General features: G+C 40.1%; 1 protein-coding gene across 1 annotated transcript in view; it reads left to right on the forward strand.

Moving 5' to 3' along the window:
- Positions 1 to 892: 892 nt before the first annotated feature.
- Positions 893 to 20,536, forward strand: part of LOC146369103 (protein phosphatase 1H-like) — a 35,809-nt gene continuing 16,165 nt past the window's right edge. The window contains exons 1-5 of the mRNA XM_084909667.1: positions 893 to 1,431; positions 10,364 to 10,565; positions 12,802 to 13,167; positions 18,896 to 19,008; positions 19,108 to 19,192. Of these exons, the coding sequence (XP_084765793.1) occupies positions 1,196 to 1,431; positions 10,364 to 10,565; positions 12,802 to 13,167; positions 18,896 to 19,008; positions 19,108 to 19,192 (1,002 nt within the window). The 5' untranslated portion in view covers positions 893 to 1,195. The remainder of the gene's footprint in view (positions 1,432 to 10,363; positions 10,566 to 12,801; positions 13,168 to 18,895; positions 19,009 to 19,107; positions 19,193 to 20,536) is intronic.

The following is a 20,536-nucleotide window of genomic DNA, read 5'->3' on the forward strand; positions in this document are numbered from 1 at the left end:
AAGTTGGTCCTGTCTTCCAAGGAGCTGTCTTCTTGTAGTCATTTCCTGACAGTCTCCGCTGCCTCCGTGGTGGGTATGCAAGTGAAGAGAGAGACTACATCAAAGGACACCATCGTTTCATCTGGATCCAGGGTAAGTTTCTGGACCTTGTCAGTGAAGTCGGTGGAGTTCTTGATGTGGTGTGGGGTGTTCCCCACGAGAGGAGCAAGGATGGTAGCAAGGTGTTTTGCAATGTTATTAGTGGCTGAGTTTATGCTACTGACTATGGGTCTGAGTGGGACAGCTTCCTTGTGGATTTTAGGAAGTCCGTAAATGCAGGGTATGGCATCCCCTGGGTAAAGGCGGTGATATGTAAGGCGGTCAATGATTTTGTCCTTTTCAAAGTCTTGAAGGCAAACTATAACTTTCTTTTTGTAGCTGCTTGTGGGGTCTCGCTTTAAGGCTTCGTAGGTATTGTTGTCACTGAGGAGAGTAGTGATCTTTGTATGGTAATCTGTAGTGTTTAGGACCATGGTGCATCTTCCCTTATCAGCTGGTAAAACAGTGATGTTGTGGTCTTTTGCTGATTACAAAACGAACTGCCAACTCTTGAGCCACGATCGCCCTAAATATTTGAAGTAAAAAAAAAAAAACGTTTATAAGAATCATTTTATATTTTTTTTATAGTATTACATTTGAATTTAACAGTTCAATCTTTCAAATAACAGACAAATATTTATGAAATCATGATACATTTGTGAATGTATTTTAAAAATCTAAATATGTATATGTACAGACAAATATATTTAAAAAACGAGAAAATTATGTTTTATTACATTTACAGTGAGGTATACGCTGTGTTTTTTTTGTTTTTTTATTTCCAGTGTGCATCCATGGATGCGTCACATGACCATTAATCTTCAGTGCATTTCCGCGTTCACGGCGGCCGAGCTGTTATCAATTGCTTTCCATGGATGCGTGCAGGATTTTAGTTGAAGCATCTCTGCAGTTTCCACCATCCTGTCCTCTGTGTCTCTTGTTTCCGCACTGAATCAATGAAAGCATAATCATCCTAGGATTGCCTCATCCTCCTCCTCGTCTTCTTCGTCCAGCCCTTCGTCGATCAAGCGCGGCCGAGCTGGGGGGGAATCCGGGGAAAGGCAGCCGCGGCGCCCCGCACCGGCCGACGGACACCCCGCCGCGACGCGCCACTAACATGCTCACCCGTGTAAAGTCCGCCGTGGCCGGTTTCATGGGGGGAATCATGGCCGGGGGTAGCTCCGGGTCAGGCGGCAATCCCGGATCCGAGCTGCCACTGAAATTCCCATATATGAGACCTGATTTCCTTGGACTGTCCCCGGATGAGATCGAGTGCTCTGCTGATCACATAGCTCGGCCCATCCTCATCCTCAAGGAAACCAGGAGATTACCGTGGGCCACCGGATACGCTGAGTAAGTAAAACAAATGCAGTCGGCCTCAAAATCAATTCTTGTTGACTTTCCTGTGTCAGATGCATTTAACGTAAACCAAATGATGTGGTTTAGCTGAGGCCTAAGAGCGTGCAGCTGCTCACTCAGCTCTTTATCCCTCCAATTTACTCCTTCTGCTCCTCCTGTTAGACACACAAATCAAGGAGCATGAACTTGAACCTGCACTGTGACCTGTGACCTGTATGCAGCTCCAGTATGTTATGGTTCATTTAGGGATCACACAACAACCTTTTTGTGTGCAGCTTCTTAAGTGTGGCCTTGAGAAGTAGAGGACAGCATGCATCCAAGGGATCACAGCCCAAGCTGGTTTTCACGTGCAAGAGGATAACGCCTTCCAACAGCAGTATCTGGGATTTAGTCTACAGCAGTGCTCCACTCAAAGCTACAGTGTGTCAGTAAAGTCTAGATCAGGGGTGTCAAACATATGGCCTCAGGGACAGAATCAGATTCCAATCAGTAACAAAGGGCATTGATTTGTGGCTTTTAACTGCATTTTCATGAGGTTTATAACTTTTCCTTCCTTCCTTCCTTCCTGTTTCCATGGGTCTTTTCCCGCATCACTGGTCTGACCCACTTAAGGTCAAAATTGACTGTATGTGGCCCACAATGTAAAATAAGTTGGACATCTCTGGTCTAGATGCACTGTGGCTCAGTGCAAACTCATATTCTGGCTTTAGAAGTAGCTGACTAGCCTTCAGAGCACACTGTTGTTTGTGTTTTTTCTGCCGCCTTCAAAGATGGCACGTGAAGCATCTGTCCGCTTGCTGTCATGTCACATTTTACACTGGAGCTTTACAAACACGCCGCTCAACAAATGTTATATAAAAGCTCACAGTGAATTTAAGACTCATGTGCTGGTTCCACAAATAATCGTAGGGCCCTGCTAACACTGTAAGCGCACTTACACGTTTGTTTTTCAATACTTTTTTTCATATCAGGATTTACTAGAAACTATTGCTTAAAAAATCCCTGATTAGAGTGCAGAATATGAGAATGGAAAGCACAATTTACAGAAAATTTAAGAACTTTTGAACTTTTTGAGTGGCTTTTACAAGGGGGGGGAAAACAATCTCTCCCTTGGAACACGCTGCTAAAATTAATGGAAGCTCATATCTGCAGTTTATGCTGTATCATGATGCTGAGACAAGGGAATGCATATGGTCATACAACTAGATGAGTCAGTTTTTGAGTGAGCGTGTTCACCATTGTGGTGCATTATACTTTCCATTGTGGTTAGATATGATTAGATTTTGCAGGAGCACTTGTCTTTTGTTGTGGTACTGCCTTATCAGCCGCACCCTGCTCTATCCATTTCCTCCCCTTTGTTGAGTTCTAGTTGGCAATCTCTCCCTCCAACCTGCTACGAGCAGTGTTTGGTTAACATTTAATGATAAGGTACACAAATACATGTGCGATTACCCTCAGAACAAACTAGGAATTTCCTCCTAACTAATCACTACCTTTGACACTGAGGTTCTCTAGTATGTGTGTAGTAGGTGTATACTTGATAACCCTAGGCTGGCTACAGTCTTTCAACATAGAAGTTCTCAGCTCTAAGCGATGTTGCCTTTTCTCAGTTAGTCTTTGCAACACTAAATGGAGTTTGGATTTGTAAGTAGTTACACTACACTTCAGTAGGTACTTCTGAAACTGCTCAGTAACATAACTATCCAATCAGCGAATCACATGGGAGAAACGCAGCGCATTTAGGTATGTAGACATGGGCAATACAGCCTGCTGAAGTTCAAACTGAGCATTAAAATGGAGAAGAAAGGTGCCTCAAGTGACTTGGACCATGGCATGCTTGTTGGTGGCAGACAGGCTGGCCTGATTATTTCAGAAACTGCTAATTTGAAGTAGAGAAAATATCCAGTAAGCAGCACCCCTCTGGGTGAAATTGAAAGGCGACAGTAACTCAAATAGCAACTTGTTACAACCAAGGTATGCAGAAGAATATACTCTTAAAATAGATGGACTGGTGAAACAACAAATTCAGCATCATGGATGTACAGCTGACAAATCTGCAACAACTGTGTGCTAGCTGTGCTATCTGGTCAATATGAACCAAAGTCTCTGAGGAACATTTCCAGGACCTTGTTTAATCTGCACCACAAAGAATTAAGGCAGTTCTGAGGGGAAAAATTGTGGCCTCACTGATAATTAGAAATATCTAGCCCTTTCTTCTTTTCTGCCCCATAGGGTTATAATACTGAGAAAGCTGAAGATAAATAATGATTATATGCTATACAAATTCCTGTGTTGGCCAGCAGCACACTATTTTTCTGTTTACATGAAGTTTGAGTTTTGACGTATGATCACACCTCACTTTCTTTTCCTGTTTTTAACACATCACACATAGCTACACTCAGATCTGTGTGAATGGATGGCTCTGAATGGATCAGTGTGGTTAATGAGTTCAGTTCCTCTCTGCATTTATCTGTAATTAAAGCCTCCAGTGTTCTCATTACAGCAGCCGTTTGGGCTCTAGCCTCTTTTTTACATCGGGAATTAATAAGCTAAATATTACATTCCCTTTTTTTGATTAAGAAAATTCCAAGGCAAACTTAGACATATAACCGAATTTGTCTTGTTAATTTTACCATTTGCTCTATCCGTCCCATGATTAATGATTTTACATACCCAGCTTAGGAGTTCTTTTAACCAGGCTTTAAATGTATGCGTGTTGAAGCAGTGTACATGAAGCCTACAAAAAGACAAATCACCAAGCTGGTCTATAAACAGCTTCAAGGGCTGAGTTTTAGCTAATACGCAAGAGAACATATGTAGGAATTGGTGCAGGTTTAATTGTCATTCCCAGACTTTATATATAACACACAGTCACATCACCCATTTTGTTGCGTTTGTGGAATTACATTTTGAAGCATCAAGTTTAGGCACTTTGGCTGTGGCTGTCGTTTGGAGCCTGGAGTGACCATATTTAGTGACCATATATAGATGTGCTGACGCTAATGCTGGCAGGCTTTGTTAGCAGCTGCAACCACAGAGTCTGTAATGCACATGGAAACAGATACATGCTAATTAGTGTTAAAAAGGCCCACTAAAATGGGAGAATTGCCAAAGGCAGCTGTAGACAGGGTAGAGCTGGTCAGTTATCAGCTAATTCTATTGCTGTTTTGCTAGCTAGGTTACTAAGGTCTATCCGCAATTCACCAATTTTTAACTGGGATGTAAATTTTAGCTGTTGGAACCAAACTAAATGTACCTGCCAAAGAAACTGAATTAACTGACTTCTTGATGCCTTTTAGCACTGTGCAAAAGTCTTAAGCCACCCTTAATTTCTTTATATTTTGGTAAAAAATGGAAAATAGGTGCAATTATTGATTGAAATACAAACATATATTGAAATATATAAGTATAGATGGTTAAAAACAATTTGTATTATTCTTGTGAGCTTGAAAGCCAATATTTGTTATGACCACCTTTATTCTTCAACACAACTTGAACTCTCATGGACAAGCTCTCTTGTAATTTCTTTAATTAGTCTTCGGGGATATTTTTGCAGGCTTCTTGAAGGACATTCAGAGCTCTTCTTTTGGTGTTGGCTGACTTTTTTTCTGTTCTCTGTCAAGATGATTCCAAACTTCTTCAAAAATGTTAAGGTCCTGGCTCTGAGGAGGCCAATTCATGACGGATTGTGTTCCATTGTGTATTTTTCTATCCAGGTATGCTTTTACTACATTGGTAGTGTGTTTGGGATCATTGTCACATTGGAAAATGAAGCTGTTGCCAATGAGCCAATCAGAAATTGGATTTACCAACCCATCAGACCCTTTGTTGTTGATTTCCATCCTTCCATTTCTGTTGAGGCTTCAGTGAACAGTAGATGAACTGACTAAAATTGTATCTCTCAGGGTCTGAGAGATGATTTTCAGATAAAGTTCATCTACTGTGTGTACACCTGCTGCTTCTTCTGAAGACCATTACAATAAAATACTTTTTTTTTTAAGTATAAAAGTCTGGCTCCCTGGAAGCAAAATAAACATCAATGAGGAGTAGCCCAAGACTTTTCCACAGTCCTGTAGAACGTCACTGAATGTTATTAAGACAATATTTTCCATGTCATCCATAACTCTGAGTCTCATTAAATTCAATGTGTGAGATGTACTAAAAAAATTAACCACTTTACAGCTGCTACTAAAGGGGAAGTGAGAGGCTTCAGTGACCTAAACTTTTTTTTATCATCCAATAAACAAGTTTATCAGGATAGTAAAGCTGGGCCAAGTCTCTTAATTCGAAGAATAAAACTTTGTTTCCAGTATGTTATGCCACTATGTAGTTTTACTAATGTCTCTTTTTTTAATGGTGGTTTAAGTAGAAAATGGCTTTTGGTCAAGGCCAATTGGTATGTTTTTAACTCTGGTATCGTGAGTCACCACTGGGAAAGACTGGCAGCAAGTCTGAGTGGAGGAGAGGTAGTGTATCCCGCTTTCCGTCCATTTACCAACTTAGGGTCAAGCGGGGGTGCTGTTTTTTTTTCTCCTGTCACTCGGCGGCCGGTATCCAGGTTTCTTAATCAGAGATTCAGTCTGAGAGCCTGGGAGTCCCAGGCTTTTAGCACTACATTATCTTTGCTGCCAGCAAAAAGATAATGTCAGGGGAGAAAACATGGTTATTTCAGTAAAAGCTACAACCAGATATCAGCGGTACATTGATTTATAAATTGCTAAGACTTCTGCAAATTTCCCAGTATTATCATAAAAGAATGGATACAATAAGTGCCTACTGCTGAAGAAGAAATCCAAACCCATTCATTCCTACAGTCCATTCAGAATTTTTTTGTTAAATTTCCTTATCTTCTGTATTCAGATGGCCCAGTTCCAACCAAAAATCTTCATGAAGTGTTAAATCTAGACTTTTTTAAAAAAAAGACTGTTTTACTGTTGAGCTCCTCATTATTGTTTGTTTCCTGTTATGATTAGAGGCACAGTATTAAACCATTGTCCTTCTCCAGATAATTATTCCAGTTTTTTGGGTGGGGGGCGGGGGGTATGTCTGCTCTAAAATCTGTTGCTGATGATGGAGAAACAAAAAGCGCATTAGATGTCTGACAATGGAGGGGAAAATTAGGTTTTGTTCCTAATGGGAGGAAAGCTATGTCTTCTGAATGAAACAAAAATTTGTTTGGCAGGGAAATGAAATCATTCTTCCTGTAAAATGGCTGAAATGAGGACAGAAACAAGTTGTGTGAGTACTCCCGGTCACGTGCGCACAATGGGGGCTGTGTGTTTCGTGTAACACAGTGGGATCATTAAATTAAATGCATCGTTAATGTGGACGATTACCATGTTTTCTGCAGGCAGATTGGATGAAGCAGAGAAATGCTTCCTGGAATTCTTCTGTTGACAAACTCAAATGTGGACGATGCCTCAGAGTGTTTTATGACCACAGTAATTCAGAGGGCACTTATTGCTGTGGGTGCGGTGCTAAAGTTGGAATGCAGAGAAGTTTAATCGCCATTGACGACCACCCAGTGGTCATGATAGCTTTCACGGTGAGTGACACATTATAGCCTATGCATTGTCATCCTTAGTCGGGAGTTCTCTCAGTACCACAAGAATACTTTGTGGCAGGAAGGGGAACGATGGAATAAATATAACAGGCACCAGCAAATCAACAGTCCACAACCTACTGATAATCCATTGATCATCTTAGACACCTACAGAAATGTTAGCCAAATAATTTTGTGTTGTGGTTAATAATTCTTTCATTAATCTGCACCATATATTGTTTAACCCTCATTCCACCAACAGATTTAACATAGATGGACTACATCAGGGGTGGGCAACTCCAGGACTCGAGGGCCAGTGTCCTGCAGGTTTTAGATGTTTCCTTGATCCAACACAGCTGATTCAAATGGTTAAATGACCTCCTCAACATGTCCTGAAGTTCTCCAGAGGCCTGGTAACGAATAAATCATGTGATTCAGGTGTGTTGACCCAGGGTGATATCTAAAACCTGCAGGGCACCGGCCCTCGAGGCCTGGAGTTGCCCACCCCTGCAGTAACTGTATTCATCATTCCTTCTATTAAAACTGCAGAGATGAAATTGGATGCCTTTGACTGGGGTCATAGGACAATGATGTGAGATCATTAGGACCAAATTGATTGATAAGCAATTAAAGAAAAAAAAAAACCACCTTTGATTTTGACCACTGGGGTCTGCACAGCTCAAACGCTAATGGAACATAACTAAATATTATTAAGAAATTGGCAAAAAGAATTTTTTTATTCAACCTCAGAATGTTCATATACTGTGTATGTATATTCCTACACTATACAGACTTTTGCTATTATTGCATTATGTATTTTAACAATTTAAAGTATCAGTTATATCGCACTATGGATACACAGACATACACATGTGTATATGCTCACATCGTGGCTCTTTTAACTAAAGCTAATGAGCATTTGAGACCGGGAACCAGACAAGGCTGCTGCCTCACAGAAAGCAACTGACAATAATGTCTATAAATAGACATGCCAATTTCTCTACTCAGACACACACAAACACACAACAACAACAGCTTCCAGGGATTTTGGCCAGACTTGCCAGTCTAACTTTTTTCACCATTTATTTGTGACCCAATTACATTATCTAGAGTTAGCAGTTATGCAACTGGTGTAGTGACCTTTGAGACAGCAAGTGAAAACGAGTGCTTCAAATTAGGAAGCATTTAGTTTAAGCAGAAAAGGTTCACTCTTACAGTGCTGGTCATTTTACTGCTTAGTTATGGCGTGTAGCATGTGGAGTCGGCTGTCGCCTGAATGTTGGGCATTAATAGGAGACTGTTTAAACAAATTCATTATGTCAACTCAAAACATAATACTACTCTGTATCATTCCAGCAGACTGAAAGAATCCATTGTCACAGGTTCAAATGTGTAAAAGTGTTCACAAGCGTTGCTTTAGCTACCTTTTGAAGACTCTTATGGACAAAACACTCCGTGAATGTATTTTAGTGAGTAAAAATATAGATTATATATTTAAAAAACTCATATAGCCAACATGAAACAAACTTTGCTTTGCGGACTATTGTTGTCAAGTCATTAGTTTGGTATTCTGGCCATCGACAACTTGGTTTTGTGAAACTAAGGGTTTAATGAAACTGTTTAAGTGTAGACCTAACTTGCAACCCTAATTGCCTGCATGACCATAAAATAGTGGCTTATTAGTGGCAGCGAAGGCACAAGCTAAAACGTACCCTGAATTATCTCATTTGTCTCTAGACAGTACCATAAGCTATTAATTGAAAGACATGAAATTGTTGACTCTGTCTGCATTTTTAAATCAGGCAGCAATTATTTGCAAAGGAGGATGAAAGGAGGTTGCTGTCCTATTTTTACACGTGTCACTAAACCATTAGCTTGCACTGATTTAGGAGCTAGCTTAGTCAGGCTAAGTGTATGGTGGTTTTTCAGTTGAGTGGATTTAATGCAAGTTTGTTTGGCTAGCATCATCTCAGGATGGTGGTGCATGAGATGAGATCTCTTCTTCATAGTATGCCCAGAGTTTTTACATTTATTAAACAAAATCTCGATATTTAGTGTCCCTGTATAGATACAATATTGACACATAAAATAAATTGTAACACTGTGCTATACTTTATACAGTTTAGCTACCTTCCAGTTTAGCGTCACCTGTTAGAACATGGTAGAACATGCAAAATCCACACAGAAAGCTCCCAGCCAGAAAAGAGATTCAGACTAGGAACCTTCTTGCAGTGAGGTGACAATGCTAAGTACTCCACCACAGCTGGGGAAAAACAAACTAACCAAAGCTACATATGAGCACAGTGATGGTAAAAATGGTAAATGGCCTGTATTTGTATAGCGCTTTACACATCCAGTCATCCACCCATTCACACACTGACAGAGGCGAGGCTGCCGGACACTGGCGCCACCAGTGTCCGGCCGGTGGTCACCGGGCCCTCTGACCCGGTGACCACCGGCCGTAGCCAACGGGTGAAGTGTCTTGCCCAAGGACACAACGACTGAGACTGTCCAAGCCGGGGCTCGAACCGGCAACCTTCCGATTACAAGGCGAACTCCCAACTCTTGAGCCACGATCGCCCCACAGTGATGTTTGATCAAAATTTCCCAAGATATGTAGAAAAATTGTTATTCTCCAGTATGGGCTGCAGATAACAATGTGGTTATCGTGCAGACTGAAGACAAAAGTTTTTCTTTTCAACTTTAAAACTGTTAGATTAAGAGTGTGGTTTGCCTTTAAAACAATGCTGTTTTTAAATTGTTAGTGGGCTACATTTTTCTGCAAACTCTCTCTGTGGTCTGCCTGTTTTGGTTTTTTTTTTTTTAAAGCACACAAGCACAAATGACGCTCAGCAGGACTGCGTACATGCACAAAGCGCTGGCCATGTACCCTTTGTACAACTGAGCACAAATAGAGTCTTCATATTCACCCAGAGGCGATTGTCTCAATGCATCAGGACACTCCCAGCAGAGCAGTACCACAAATAAGCGTTCCTGTTTGATCTTCATCAGGGACATGAAACGTACAACCCATGCTGTTTCACTGGGTCTGCAGATAGAAACCGCAGGCAGTGGGTCTGACTAATTGTTACAATCCTGCAGTGAGCCTTAATAACTATGAAAGACCCCGGCGCTGTTTCATCCAACAAAAAAAGCTTCTGATTTCAGCTTTTGTTCAACTGCTCGTTCCAGAAAACAGCTGGGAAATCACAGCAAGCGTTGCATCTGATGTTTGAAGCAAAGACTTTAACTGAAAAAAAAAATGATATTGGCTGAATGTTGACAAATATGATTTTTAATCATTCTTTGGTAAAGGCTATTGACAAGAAAATGGGTTACTGCCTATAATATGACTAAACCTGTACATTGTGCCCTATCTTTCAGGGTTATTAATGCTGGTAAGAGTGCGCTGAATGAGGACCAGGCCTGCTGTGAGGTGGTAGTAGCAAGAAGGAGGCCAATGAGCTACTGCCCTCCCTCCACACCCAGCAAGACCCCCACCACGACCCCCACCACCAAGAGACGCAACTCCTTGCCCAACGGAGAGGGCCTAGGGCTCCATATGGAGCACAGCACACTAGGAGAGGTAACGGCATGCAAACACACAAATACAGCCTGTACCGTAAATGTTGACAGATTTTGCTAACATGCATACATAGGTTGCAGTGACCTTACAAGTGAAGCTATTTGTAAACAACTGTGCAGAATAAAGTTGGTCTTAAAAAGTGTTTCCCAACAAATGCACAGCAAGATGATTTCTGTGCAGCTTCTAGTTGGGATTTAACTGTTTACAGGCGAGGGTTTGTTGTCCCCATATTTATGGTCCTTAGAGCTGTTTAATGGATTATTTGGTGTGTTTGGATGCAACATGTGCAGTAAATCTGTTGTGATGAAATTAAATGAAAAACACAAAGGAGTGGTGTGCGTGTCGAATGTTCTTATCGAAGAGTTCAGGAAGTTGTTAGCAGCAGCTTCGACAGCCCCAATTGATTTTGTTTAAAATCTAAATCAAATCAGAAATCAAAATTGATAATTGGTTAAATTGAATTGAAAATGGTGCGTTGGGGGAAAAAACTGAAACTGAAAGATTTTTATCACTGTGATGCATTCCTTCAGCTTTTGACACTATTCGGTAAACATCTGGGGACAGCTGTTGGAGTATACTGGATGACAGCAGGGCAGCATACACAGGTTTTAGTTCCTCTAAAAACTTCATATATTGTTTGATTTGGCTCATTTGGAAGCCAGATGATTCACCTCTTCTCCTCTTTGCCAGTTTCCAAACAGAAATGTTTGGTTACAACACAGCAATTTTTACAGGACTGCAATATGTCTTAGGGGGAGTTCCTGTTTAGAGATAGTTGTGGCCAAAAGTTCACATGCACTCATCATGGGCATGGATATCATGGTAATTTGGGGCTTTTAATGATTGCTTTGAACTGTTTTTTTTTTTCTAGGGTGAAATGATTGTAGATGCCAGATGCTTTCCGTAGCCGTCAACAATTGTTTGGCATAAACATTTGACCACCTAAGAAGGATGGTCAAACAGCCACCCATCTGGATAAGGCTGAATATTTGACCACCCTCCTTGGTAGGGTTCATAATGATTGGTTTCCTGCCACAGACCCAGCTTTGAGCATTTTCAGGAGGGCTGAGGGTTGGGCTTTGGGAAATCCATTCCAGAAGATGTTACAAGCCTGTTTTATCCATTGCAAAACCAGTTTTCCACACAGAAATGTGTCCAGAGTTTTGGACTGTCTTAATCATATTTACTAAGAGAAGATGAAATTGGGTTGTTGGTATTCGCAGACAGTAAATTCCAGCATATGTGATGATTTTTTAGAAAATATCAAACTATAAAAGGCAGTTGTTTATGTTTACTTAAATTGTTCAGTCAGTGCCACCTCCACAAAACTGTGAGAGGCTCTCTGAGTAAATAGCTGAAACACACGGTAACTTTATCATTAACTCCCCAAAGCTTCATATTGAGGGTCATTTCTTTGTAAAATAACATTTCCAGAAAAAGATTTCTCTGAAAACGGATATAAATGACAAGACATAGAGGTTTATCTCCCAATACTTTTTGTTCACTGTTCAGTCCAAGGACATAGCGTCAAGAAGTTAAAATTTCTTCAGACCTCAGGGTGTGACTCCATCTGACCCCAGTTTACCCATTCGCCTAAATTGCGAAAAATATCCCAAGAGGGATTTTGTGTTACGTGTTGTGCTGTTGTGTTACGAATGGCTAAACTGTCAAACACACAGCTTTACTTTCAAACTCAAGATTTCAGCAAAGCATTCTGAATAATGTGTAATGCCAAGGTGACTTTGCTCTGATGCAGATGTGACAAGGTTGTTCCCACAGATAGCTGATAGGGAAGTTTGACCTCTGGAACACTTGTGTTACTGGACACAATGAGTCATGATGTTCTTGGTCTTTCACTGATGAGTCATACTACATGATCTCTTATCAGCATTAGTCATTCAGCAACATGATTTTGCTTTGTTTTTTTGGTCCTCTCCTCAAATGTCAGATTGTTTTTTAAAAAGTGGATTAAATGACATGACCAGGGGGAAAAATTGAAAAAACCCTTTTTTATTGTCTGGATGTGCGTGTCTATGTTGGAGATCTCTCTGGGATTTTCCTGCAGATGTAAAGCATGATGTGTTGATGTGTTGTCGAACAAGGGAAGCTATCAATTAATCCTGATTAAAATGCAGCAACAGTATAATTCCTTTATGAGTCTGTATTTTAATGGGATTATGTTTGATTCAGCCGTTCACTGCCCTTTGTTCTGTGCGTTCTCACCATTCGCCTGCAGGAAAGCGAAGGACTCGTGTTTCACTACTGGGCTTTGTTCGACGGTCACGCAGGTTCAGGTGCAGCAGTTGTCGCCTCCCGCTTGCTACAACACCACATCGCCTGCCAGCTTCAGGCCGTCATAGAGATTTTGCGCAACTTGGCATCTCCACCCCCCACCGTGCTGGGCGAGGAGCCAGACTGTAATCCCTACCTCCAGGGAAACACTCCTCACCGTGCCCTGACCCGGGCTGCTTCCCTGCGCGGGGCCACAGGTGCACCAGGCTCCCCTTGCAGCACCCCGCCTCCACCACGCTTTTTTACTGAGAAGAAGATCCAGCACGAGAGCCTGGTGATTGGAGCCATAGAGAACGCCTTCAAAGAGATGGTGAGAGATGGGTGACATGCTTTTGTTACTTAACATTTCAGGAATTTGACACTCTGAAGTTTTTATTATCTTCTACAGTAAAGGCTGTCATGACTCCAATATCAGCATTTTCGCCAGCTTCCTTCCTCTAATCCATCCAATGCTATTTAGGCTTTTATTAACTGTTTGAATCAGCTTCAAAGGCAATTATTAAAACTAATAACTAGTAATTATAGATCTGGTTTTGTGTGTGCCGCTTCAGTTAAATGGCTTACTGGAAGGAAGCAAGCTGTTGGTAGTGGTTATTAGTAACATTTCCACTGTGTTTTCCTGTGGTGACAAGTAATCAATTTGAGTGAGACATTGTTTGTTATAAATCCTCCCACTTAGCCATTGTTTTGCTTGGTTGTTCCCACAGGCTGAGATGACCCGTGTTCCTGAAAGTGATAAATAAGGGTGTTTAGCAGGCACAAACATGACTTTTGACCGGGTCGCTTGTATTTTGACTCACATCTGGAAACATTTTTAAGTTTGCGTTCACACTGTGATTGTAAGACACAAAGAATATGGTGAAAAGGCAACAGATTCAAGTATTTAACAATGAACTTTATTTCCAATAAATATCTGGCTTAATGACTTTGTTCTTGGACACGTGAATACGTGAGAACAGAGCTGGCACTCACAACAGAAATGGCATTGACACATGAATTAAGTTGGGGGTGGGTTGTAAAGTGGCTTGCAACTCTGGTCAGGTTAAAGCAGCTTAAATGGTCCAACCTATATTAGAGTTATTAACTGGATGTGCAGAAAAGCAAATCTTTGTCCCGCTAGTTGCGGTACTTTTATAATATTGTGCAAAAGTCTTGAGCCACCCCTCGTTTCTTCATATTTTTCTTCTAATTATCCAGACATTGGCTGCCTTTTCACTCATTTTAAGTCCAGTCAATCTACCTGACCATTTTCCTAAAGTTTCTTTTTGTTTGTTTGTTAAGCCACTTAATACTAACCTGTTAATCATTAAAATATAAAAAGGTTACTGACTTAAGGCAGCCTGTCTAAAAACACTTAATTTGTTCACTTTTCTTTATTGAATCTATAAGAAAGTAAAGGGTGTTTAAAAGACATAAAATAATATTTTTACATAAGCAAGGTGATTCCCAAAGAGCTGTTAGCTGAATAGCTTATTATAAACTTGGCATATCTCAGCATGCAGTGCAATGGCAGGCCCAAAATTTAAAAAAAAATGATAGAAAAGTGTCGTCAGGCTATCAATACCATCTAGAAAGCATTTGACTGGCAGTGGCCTAATTGTTTACTATGACAATGAGAACAAAACAAACAGACTGCCAGTGCATGGATTGGCCTCCCCAGAGCCAGGACCTCAGCATTATTGAAGCAGTATGGGATCATCTTCAAGAAGCCTGGAGAAATATCCCTGAAGACTACTTTAAAAAATAACAAGAAAACTGCCTAAGAGAACTCAGGGTGAGTTAAAGAATAAAGGTGGTCATTCCAAATGTTGACTTTCAAGTTGTACAAATTCTCTTTTTTGCGTTATATACTGTATTTTCATATATATTGTGTTTAATGGTTTGATAAACCTCTGCACCTATTCTCCACTTTACTAGCAAAATGTAAAGAAATGAGAGCAAATGCACTGTAAGAGTAATTATATGCACATCATGCAGGTGCGACAGTTAAAGTGTCATTTAACGCTCTTGAAAGCAGCAGATGTTTACGGGCCAAACAATTTTTCCATAGTTGGAAAAAAATAATTACAAATAATGAAGGTTACTCTATGATTGCAAGCCATAATTATTGCTCTGAACAGACTGTACGATTTCGAATGTCTGTGCCGTTGCAAGACGGCCTGTACACAATGTGGTTGATTTCAGTTGACTGTGGTTCGTAAATTTACTTTAAAGGCCATGAAATGATCACAGACGGATTTTTTTAAGCATGCTTTTTAGGAAAAAGGATAACATATTTACATTATCCACGTGTGCTTTTATGTGTGCACAAACTAAACATTTACAGGGATGCCAAGCAGATATGCACATGTAGTTGATGAAGGCGTCAGCGCAAGCTAAACAAAATAAAAGCTTTACATACGGCACGCAAACTCGCCAACATACACACTTTGAAAAGATTCTCACAAATATTTTCTTTGACCATAACCTTTAGCATCTCTGTTTATTCCTTATTTAAGCAAACTGGGAAGTGATGTCGTTTTAGCAAAACGACACATATATATACACACACATTAATTATATTAATATCTTGTTCAAACAGCAGCATTGCATAAAAATTCTGTAAATATTTAGCACTTTAATTAAAGGCACGCAGCTAAATTTATGAAAGAGCCTGTGGCAACATCAAACTTATTTCTTATATAGATGTTATGTAAAGGAGAACAGATACTTTTATTCCCTTCCAGTCGTGTGTTTCCTTCAGGTTTTTTTCTTCTTTTAATTGTAGGTTTCTTTTAAATTGGTTTGTAAGATCTTTTATGAGGCAAGGATTATGCAGTGTTGCCACTAGATGGCAATGGAAAGCAACCCAAACAGCTCAGGCTGGACTAAGCTTAGACGCTACCCTTCATCTTTTGAAAAGAAGCACTTTTGCACCTGATTTGACATCTTTTGTAGAGGATTATCACTGCATCGGTTAAAGCCGTGATCTCTACTGAGTTAAAAAAATAATAATAATCAAAAATTCCATCTGAAGCCCGCAAGGGGGCTGCTGCTCCTCATGAAGCTCTTTCTGTAGCTTTTCTGTACACAACTGTAAGTCTGGGAGCATTCATCCATGTTTTAGACCATGTTGGGTTTAACTCACTATATTTTCATTATTGCTCAGTTGCTGATCTGACGTGAGAGTTTCTGGGTTGTGAGAAACGTGAGCAAATATTCAGATAAATATGTGCACATGTTTGTTTAAGGCACATAATTACACCTTGTACATCTCATAACCCGGTCAGCATCAGTCAACATGAGAGCATTGGTTCACAAAAGGTGCAAGTGGGGACGTGCATTAAATTATCATCAATATTATTATCCCTGGAAAAACTGAGCTTTTTATTGAGTCTAGGGCTGCCACAAACGATTATTTTGATAGTCGACTAGTCACCGATTAATTTTGCGATTAGTCGACTAATCAGATCATCATCCGTTGGACGTAAAACTACAGCTTATTGCACCAGCAGCATCTGCTCTTATATAACTATCATTAGCTTACAGCTTTAAGTGTTTAAGGTGCTAACTAAAAATAAAGACAAGATGATAGTTTATTAAATTTTAATGAAATTTGCAGATTGTTTAGGTGAAGTTTAATAAACTCAGCCGTCTGCTCCTTGATATCTAACATATAACAGGACACCGGAGTAAATTCTGGAGCATCTCACACTTCTCATAATCAGCTGTCTGCCTGACGTTTATTCAGCTGTGTAAAAACTATAACTTTGATCTCAGCCAAACCGATTTACTCAGGAACAAATAAAATACTAAAAAAAGCCAAACAATAAAATATTTAAGTTATCTAAGTGACTTATATATGTTTAACCTGAGTAGCGAAAGACGGAGGTGGGTTTGAAGCCGGGAGTCCGGTGTTCTCACGACTCTAGTGAGCCTTGCCCCGGCTAGCTATCGAGCTAGTGGGTAACAGACGTCTCTGAAAACGTCGGAGCGCTTTTGAAAATATGTGGTGTCTTGATGAACTGAGCAGATATTTGAGGTTTACACAGCTACATTCTCGCCTGAAAATATGTTAAACGTTTATTTTGTGACCCAGAAAGAATAATAAGAGTAACATTAAAACTAACTAGCTGCCGCCATTGTTGGAAACTGAGCAGGGCTGCGCTATGAATTCTGGGACACAGCTTCTTCTTCTTTGGGGTTTAACGGCAGCTGGCATCCTTGTATATGCAGTGCCGCCATCTTCTGTTTCAGTCCGTTATTACACTCTTAAATCCTACTACTTATTCCTGCGTCTTTTGTGATCTTACAAAGCTTCAAACGATGCGTCGACTATTAAATTAGTCGTCGACGATTTTGATAGTCGACGTAATCGTGACTAGTCGACTAATCGTGGCAGCCCTAATTGAGTCATATCACAAACCAGTGCTGTGCAATGATGTGCTTCTGTGATGCTCAGAGCTTCATAAAATCAACTTCCAAATGAGGGTTGTCTTCCAATTTATGCCAAAAACCAACCAGAAATCAGTTCTTTTTGTGAAAAAGAATTGTTGATCTTCACAAAGCATGTATAAAAAAAGTTATCCCAACGTGTCCAGGTGTTGGGATCTGGAGTGAGAAGTATCATCAAGAAATTCGAACAGAGCCACACAGAACAAGGCTGGTAGAGGTAGGCAGTAAAAGATTTCTAGAAAACTAGTGAGAAATGTGTCTAAAGATTCCAGAACAACTGCCAAGACACTAGAGACACAAGAGAATGACTTAACCAAGTCGGGAATTGTGATGTCAAAGAAGACAATCACTAGAACCTTGCACAGGGAATGGACTGTGAGTCTGTAGACCAAGAAAAAGTCCACTTTAGCAGAAGAGACGCCTTCAAACCAGACTGAAGTATCCTAAGGACAACCTCGAGAATGATTAGGTATACTCAGCGTGTCTTTAGTTGGGAATCTAATCAAGGTGGGAGGAATCATGAAGAAAGGACATAAAGATTATGAAAGCAATTAGCAACAAAACTGAGCCTGGGTCATCACTTTGTCCTCAAAACACGACAACAACTCAAAACATACATCACTCCTGGCGAAGAACTACCTCTACAAGACCAAAGTGGACATTACCGACTGACCTGCTGAAAAGCCCTGACTTGATTCCCTTTTTTTTTTTAAAAAAACAAATAAAAAATCTGTGGGTTGAACTGAAGACCAAGATCCAAGCCAGACGACCATCAATTCTGGAGGAGCTTGAGAGATTCACCAAAGAAGAATGGGCTGGGATTGCTCAGGAGACGTGTGAGACGTCTCCTGATGGTGCTCTATTTGTGTTTTATTGTGGTCCATTGTTAGTGTATTTTATCTAGCCTTCAGTTGGTATAAAACAAGCCAGCATTTTTTTTTCTGCACCTTTTAGTTTTGTGCAAATTTCATCCATCCATCTCTTTTTATTATTGTTCTGCCTGCTTATTCATTATGTGAATCCCTTAAAAATACTCTACAGTCTGTGTGTGGTGCATTTCCAGCAACGTTTTATGATTGTGCATTGAAATAAACTAGCAAACTGAATCTCTTTAAAACAGTAAAAGACTCAAAAAGGAGCAGTGTACATTAAACATCCATTGCTGCTCTGACCTAATAATTATAAGTCCACTTGCAAGCCATCTCATGTATCGGTATCTTCGTGATTCGCTCACAACATGCACTTGTTTACTGACACAACATCGACTTGAGGTGCAGGTTAAACCAATCGATAGTCTCATTCGATGCCCACACTTTATTCACCTTTCTGAGAAGTTGATGAGATTTCTTCTTGCTTGCTGTTTGCTTGTGTATTTCTCTCTCTCGTGGCTCTTGTGTTTGTGAATAAAGTCTTACTCTGTGTAGTGTATGTAAACTCTCCTTCTGCCCACGTGAGGACCAAGCCATGCAAAAGCTTAACTTGTTTGGCGTTTCCTAAATCTTTGTCATGTGGGCGGGCGCGGGAGTGTTTTTGAAGGTCTTACCGATTGTCTTCTCGCACGATGCTCCTTTAAAGTCTCCGTCTCTTGTCCTTACCTCTGCTAGGACGCCCAGATCGAGAGGGAGAAGCAGGTTTTTAACATCACAGGAGGATGCACGGCTCTCACTGTGGTTTACCTCCTAGGAAAGCTATTTGTTGGGAACGCAGGTGACAGCAGGTACCTGTGCTTATGTTTTACCCTTGAAGAAGAAAAAAAACACGTTATTTGAATGACCGGTAATGTTTTCCAACACTTTATATGTCTTTGTGTGCGCAGGGCTATCATTATTAGAAACAATGAGATCATTCCCATGTCGACAGAGTTCACACCAGAGTCAGAACGACAGCGACTCCAGTTCCTGGTAAGAAAACTCTCCGCCTTTCACTTTTCCTAAGAAACACAAGTGTTTATATAATTTCTTTGGAAGTGCAGTGGTGCTTAACATTCACTCATATTTCTATAATGAAATCTGAATATTGATGAACGCACAGTTGGATCTATAATTTGTTAGACCGAGATAATTGTAATTCTGCCTCTGTACACCAGCACAGGATTTTAAATCAATCAAGATGTGAGTCAAGTGCAGATTTCCAGCTTTAAGTCAACAATTCAACGACTGCCTCAACTCAACAACATCACGTCACCACATGTTGTTTCCTCCCCTGAGATGCTCTGCTAGGCCTTCAGCTGCTGCTTGTTTGTGGCTCTTTCTGTCTTCACTTTTGTGTTAATAACTTAGAAGCTTGCTTTATTGGGTTGAACGAGCAGAGAGTGTGGCCCTGTACACTTCAGAATTCATCCTGCTGCTTCTGTCATACACTTCAGATCGTCAGCTCTTCCTTTACTTCTCCATACTACAGGTTCATCTTGGTTTCATTTATCCAAAGATTCTTTTTCATAATTGTTCTCTTTGATGTTCTCTGCCAAGTCTAACAGTATACCTGTTGAGAGTAACCAGTAGTTTGCACCATGTTGTAAAGCCTCTGTATTTGCATTCATGAAGGCATCTCTTGATTGTAGACCTTGACGAAGCTACGCCTCCCTCATGACTTTGTTAAATATTGTAACATTGTTCTTAGTAACCATGTAAATAATTCATTTTAGTTGACTTCTGTGGTGTTGCTGAGCTGGCCAGTGTTTTCCTTCTTTATAAGGATGAACCAGATTGTTGATTTGTCCCCTAAAGTTCTGGCGGTCCCTCCGATAGATTTATTTTGATGTTTCAGCCTTTCAGCATCTATGACATCTATTTGGGGCTCAGATTTCAAATTGCAGTAATAACAGCTATGAATAAAAAAAGATTTATTACTTAAAATGATCTATGATTTAAAATTCACTGTGTTTGTGTACAGAGGCAACATATAAAAAAACAAATAAAAAAAAAACTTTGTGTCTTTTTCTGACAAATTATGGACCCCACTGCACATGCAGTGGTACTATGTATACCAAATATACATTTTTCTCCAATTTTTATAATAAATATGACCCATAACATAATAAGTAAAGAGAACCTAAACAAATTAGATACAAATATTTGACTTGGTAATTTTTGTGGAATTAAATAATCCTGTTTAGCTAACTTAACCTGATATAAACTTAACATTAATTTATATGTTATGTGAATCCTATGTTCAAGCCTGTTTGCTTCAACTCTGTACAAATAACTTGAGATCCTAAGGAAGTGTTTTTTTATAGATACATTTTT

The sequence above is a fragment of the Perissodus microlepis genome, chromosome 17 (genome assembly GCF_051167445.1).
Source record: "Perissodus microlepis isolate ML-2025 ecotype Zambia chromosome 17, ASM5116744v1, whole genome shotgun sequence".
NCBI classification, from domain to species: domain Eukaryota; kingdom Metazoa; phylum Chordata; class Actinopteri; order Cichliformes; family Cichlidae; genus Perissodus; species Perissodus microlepis.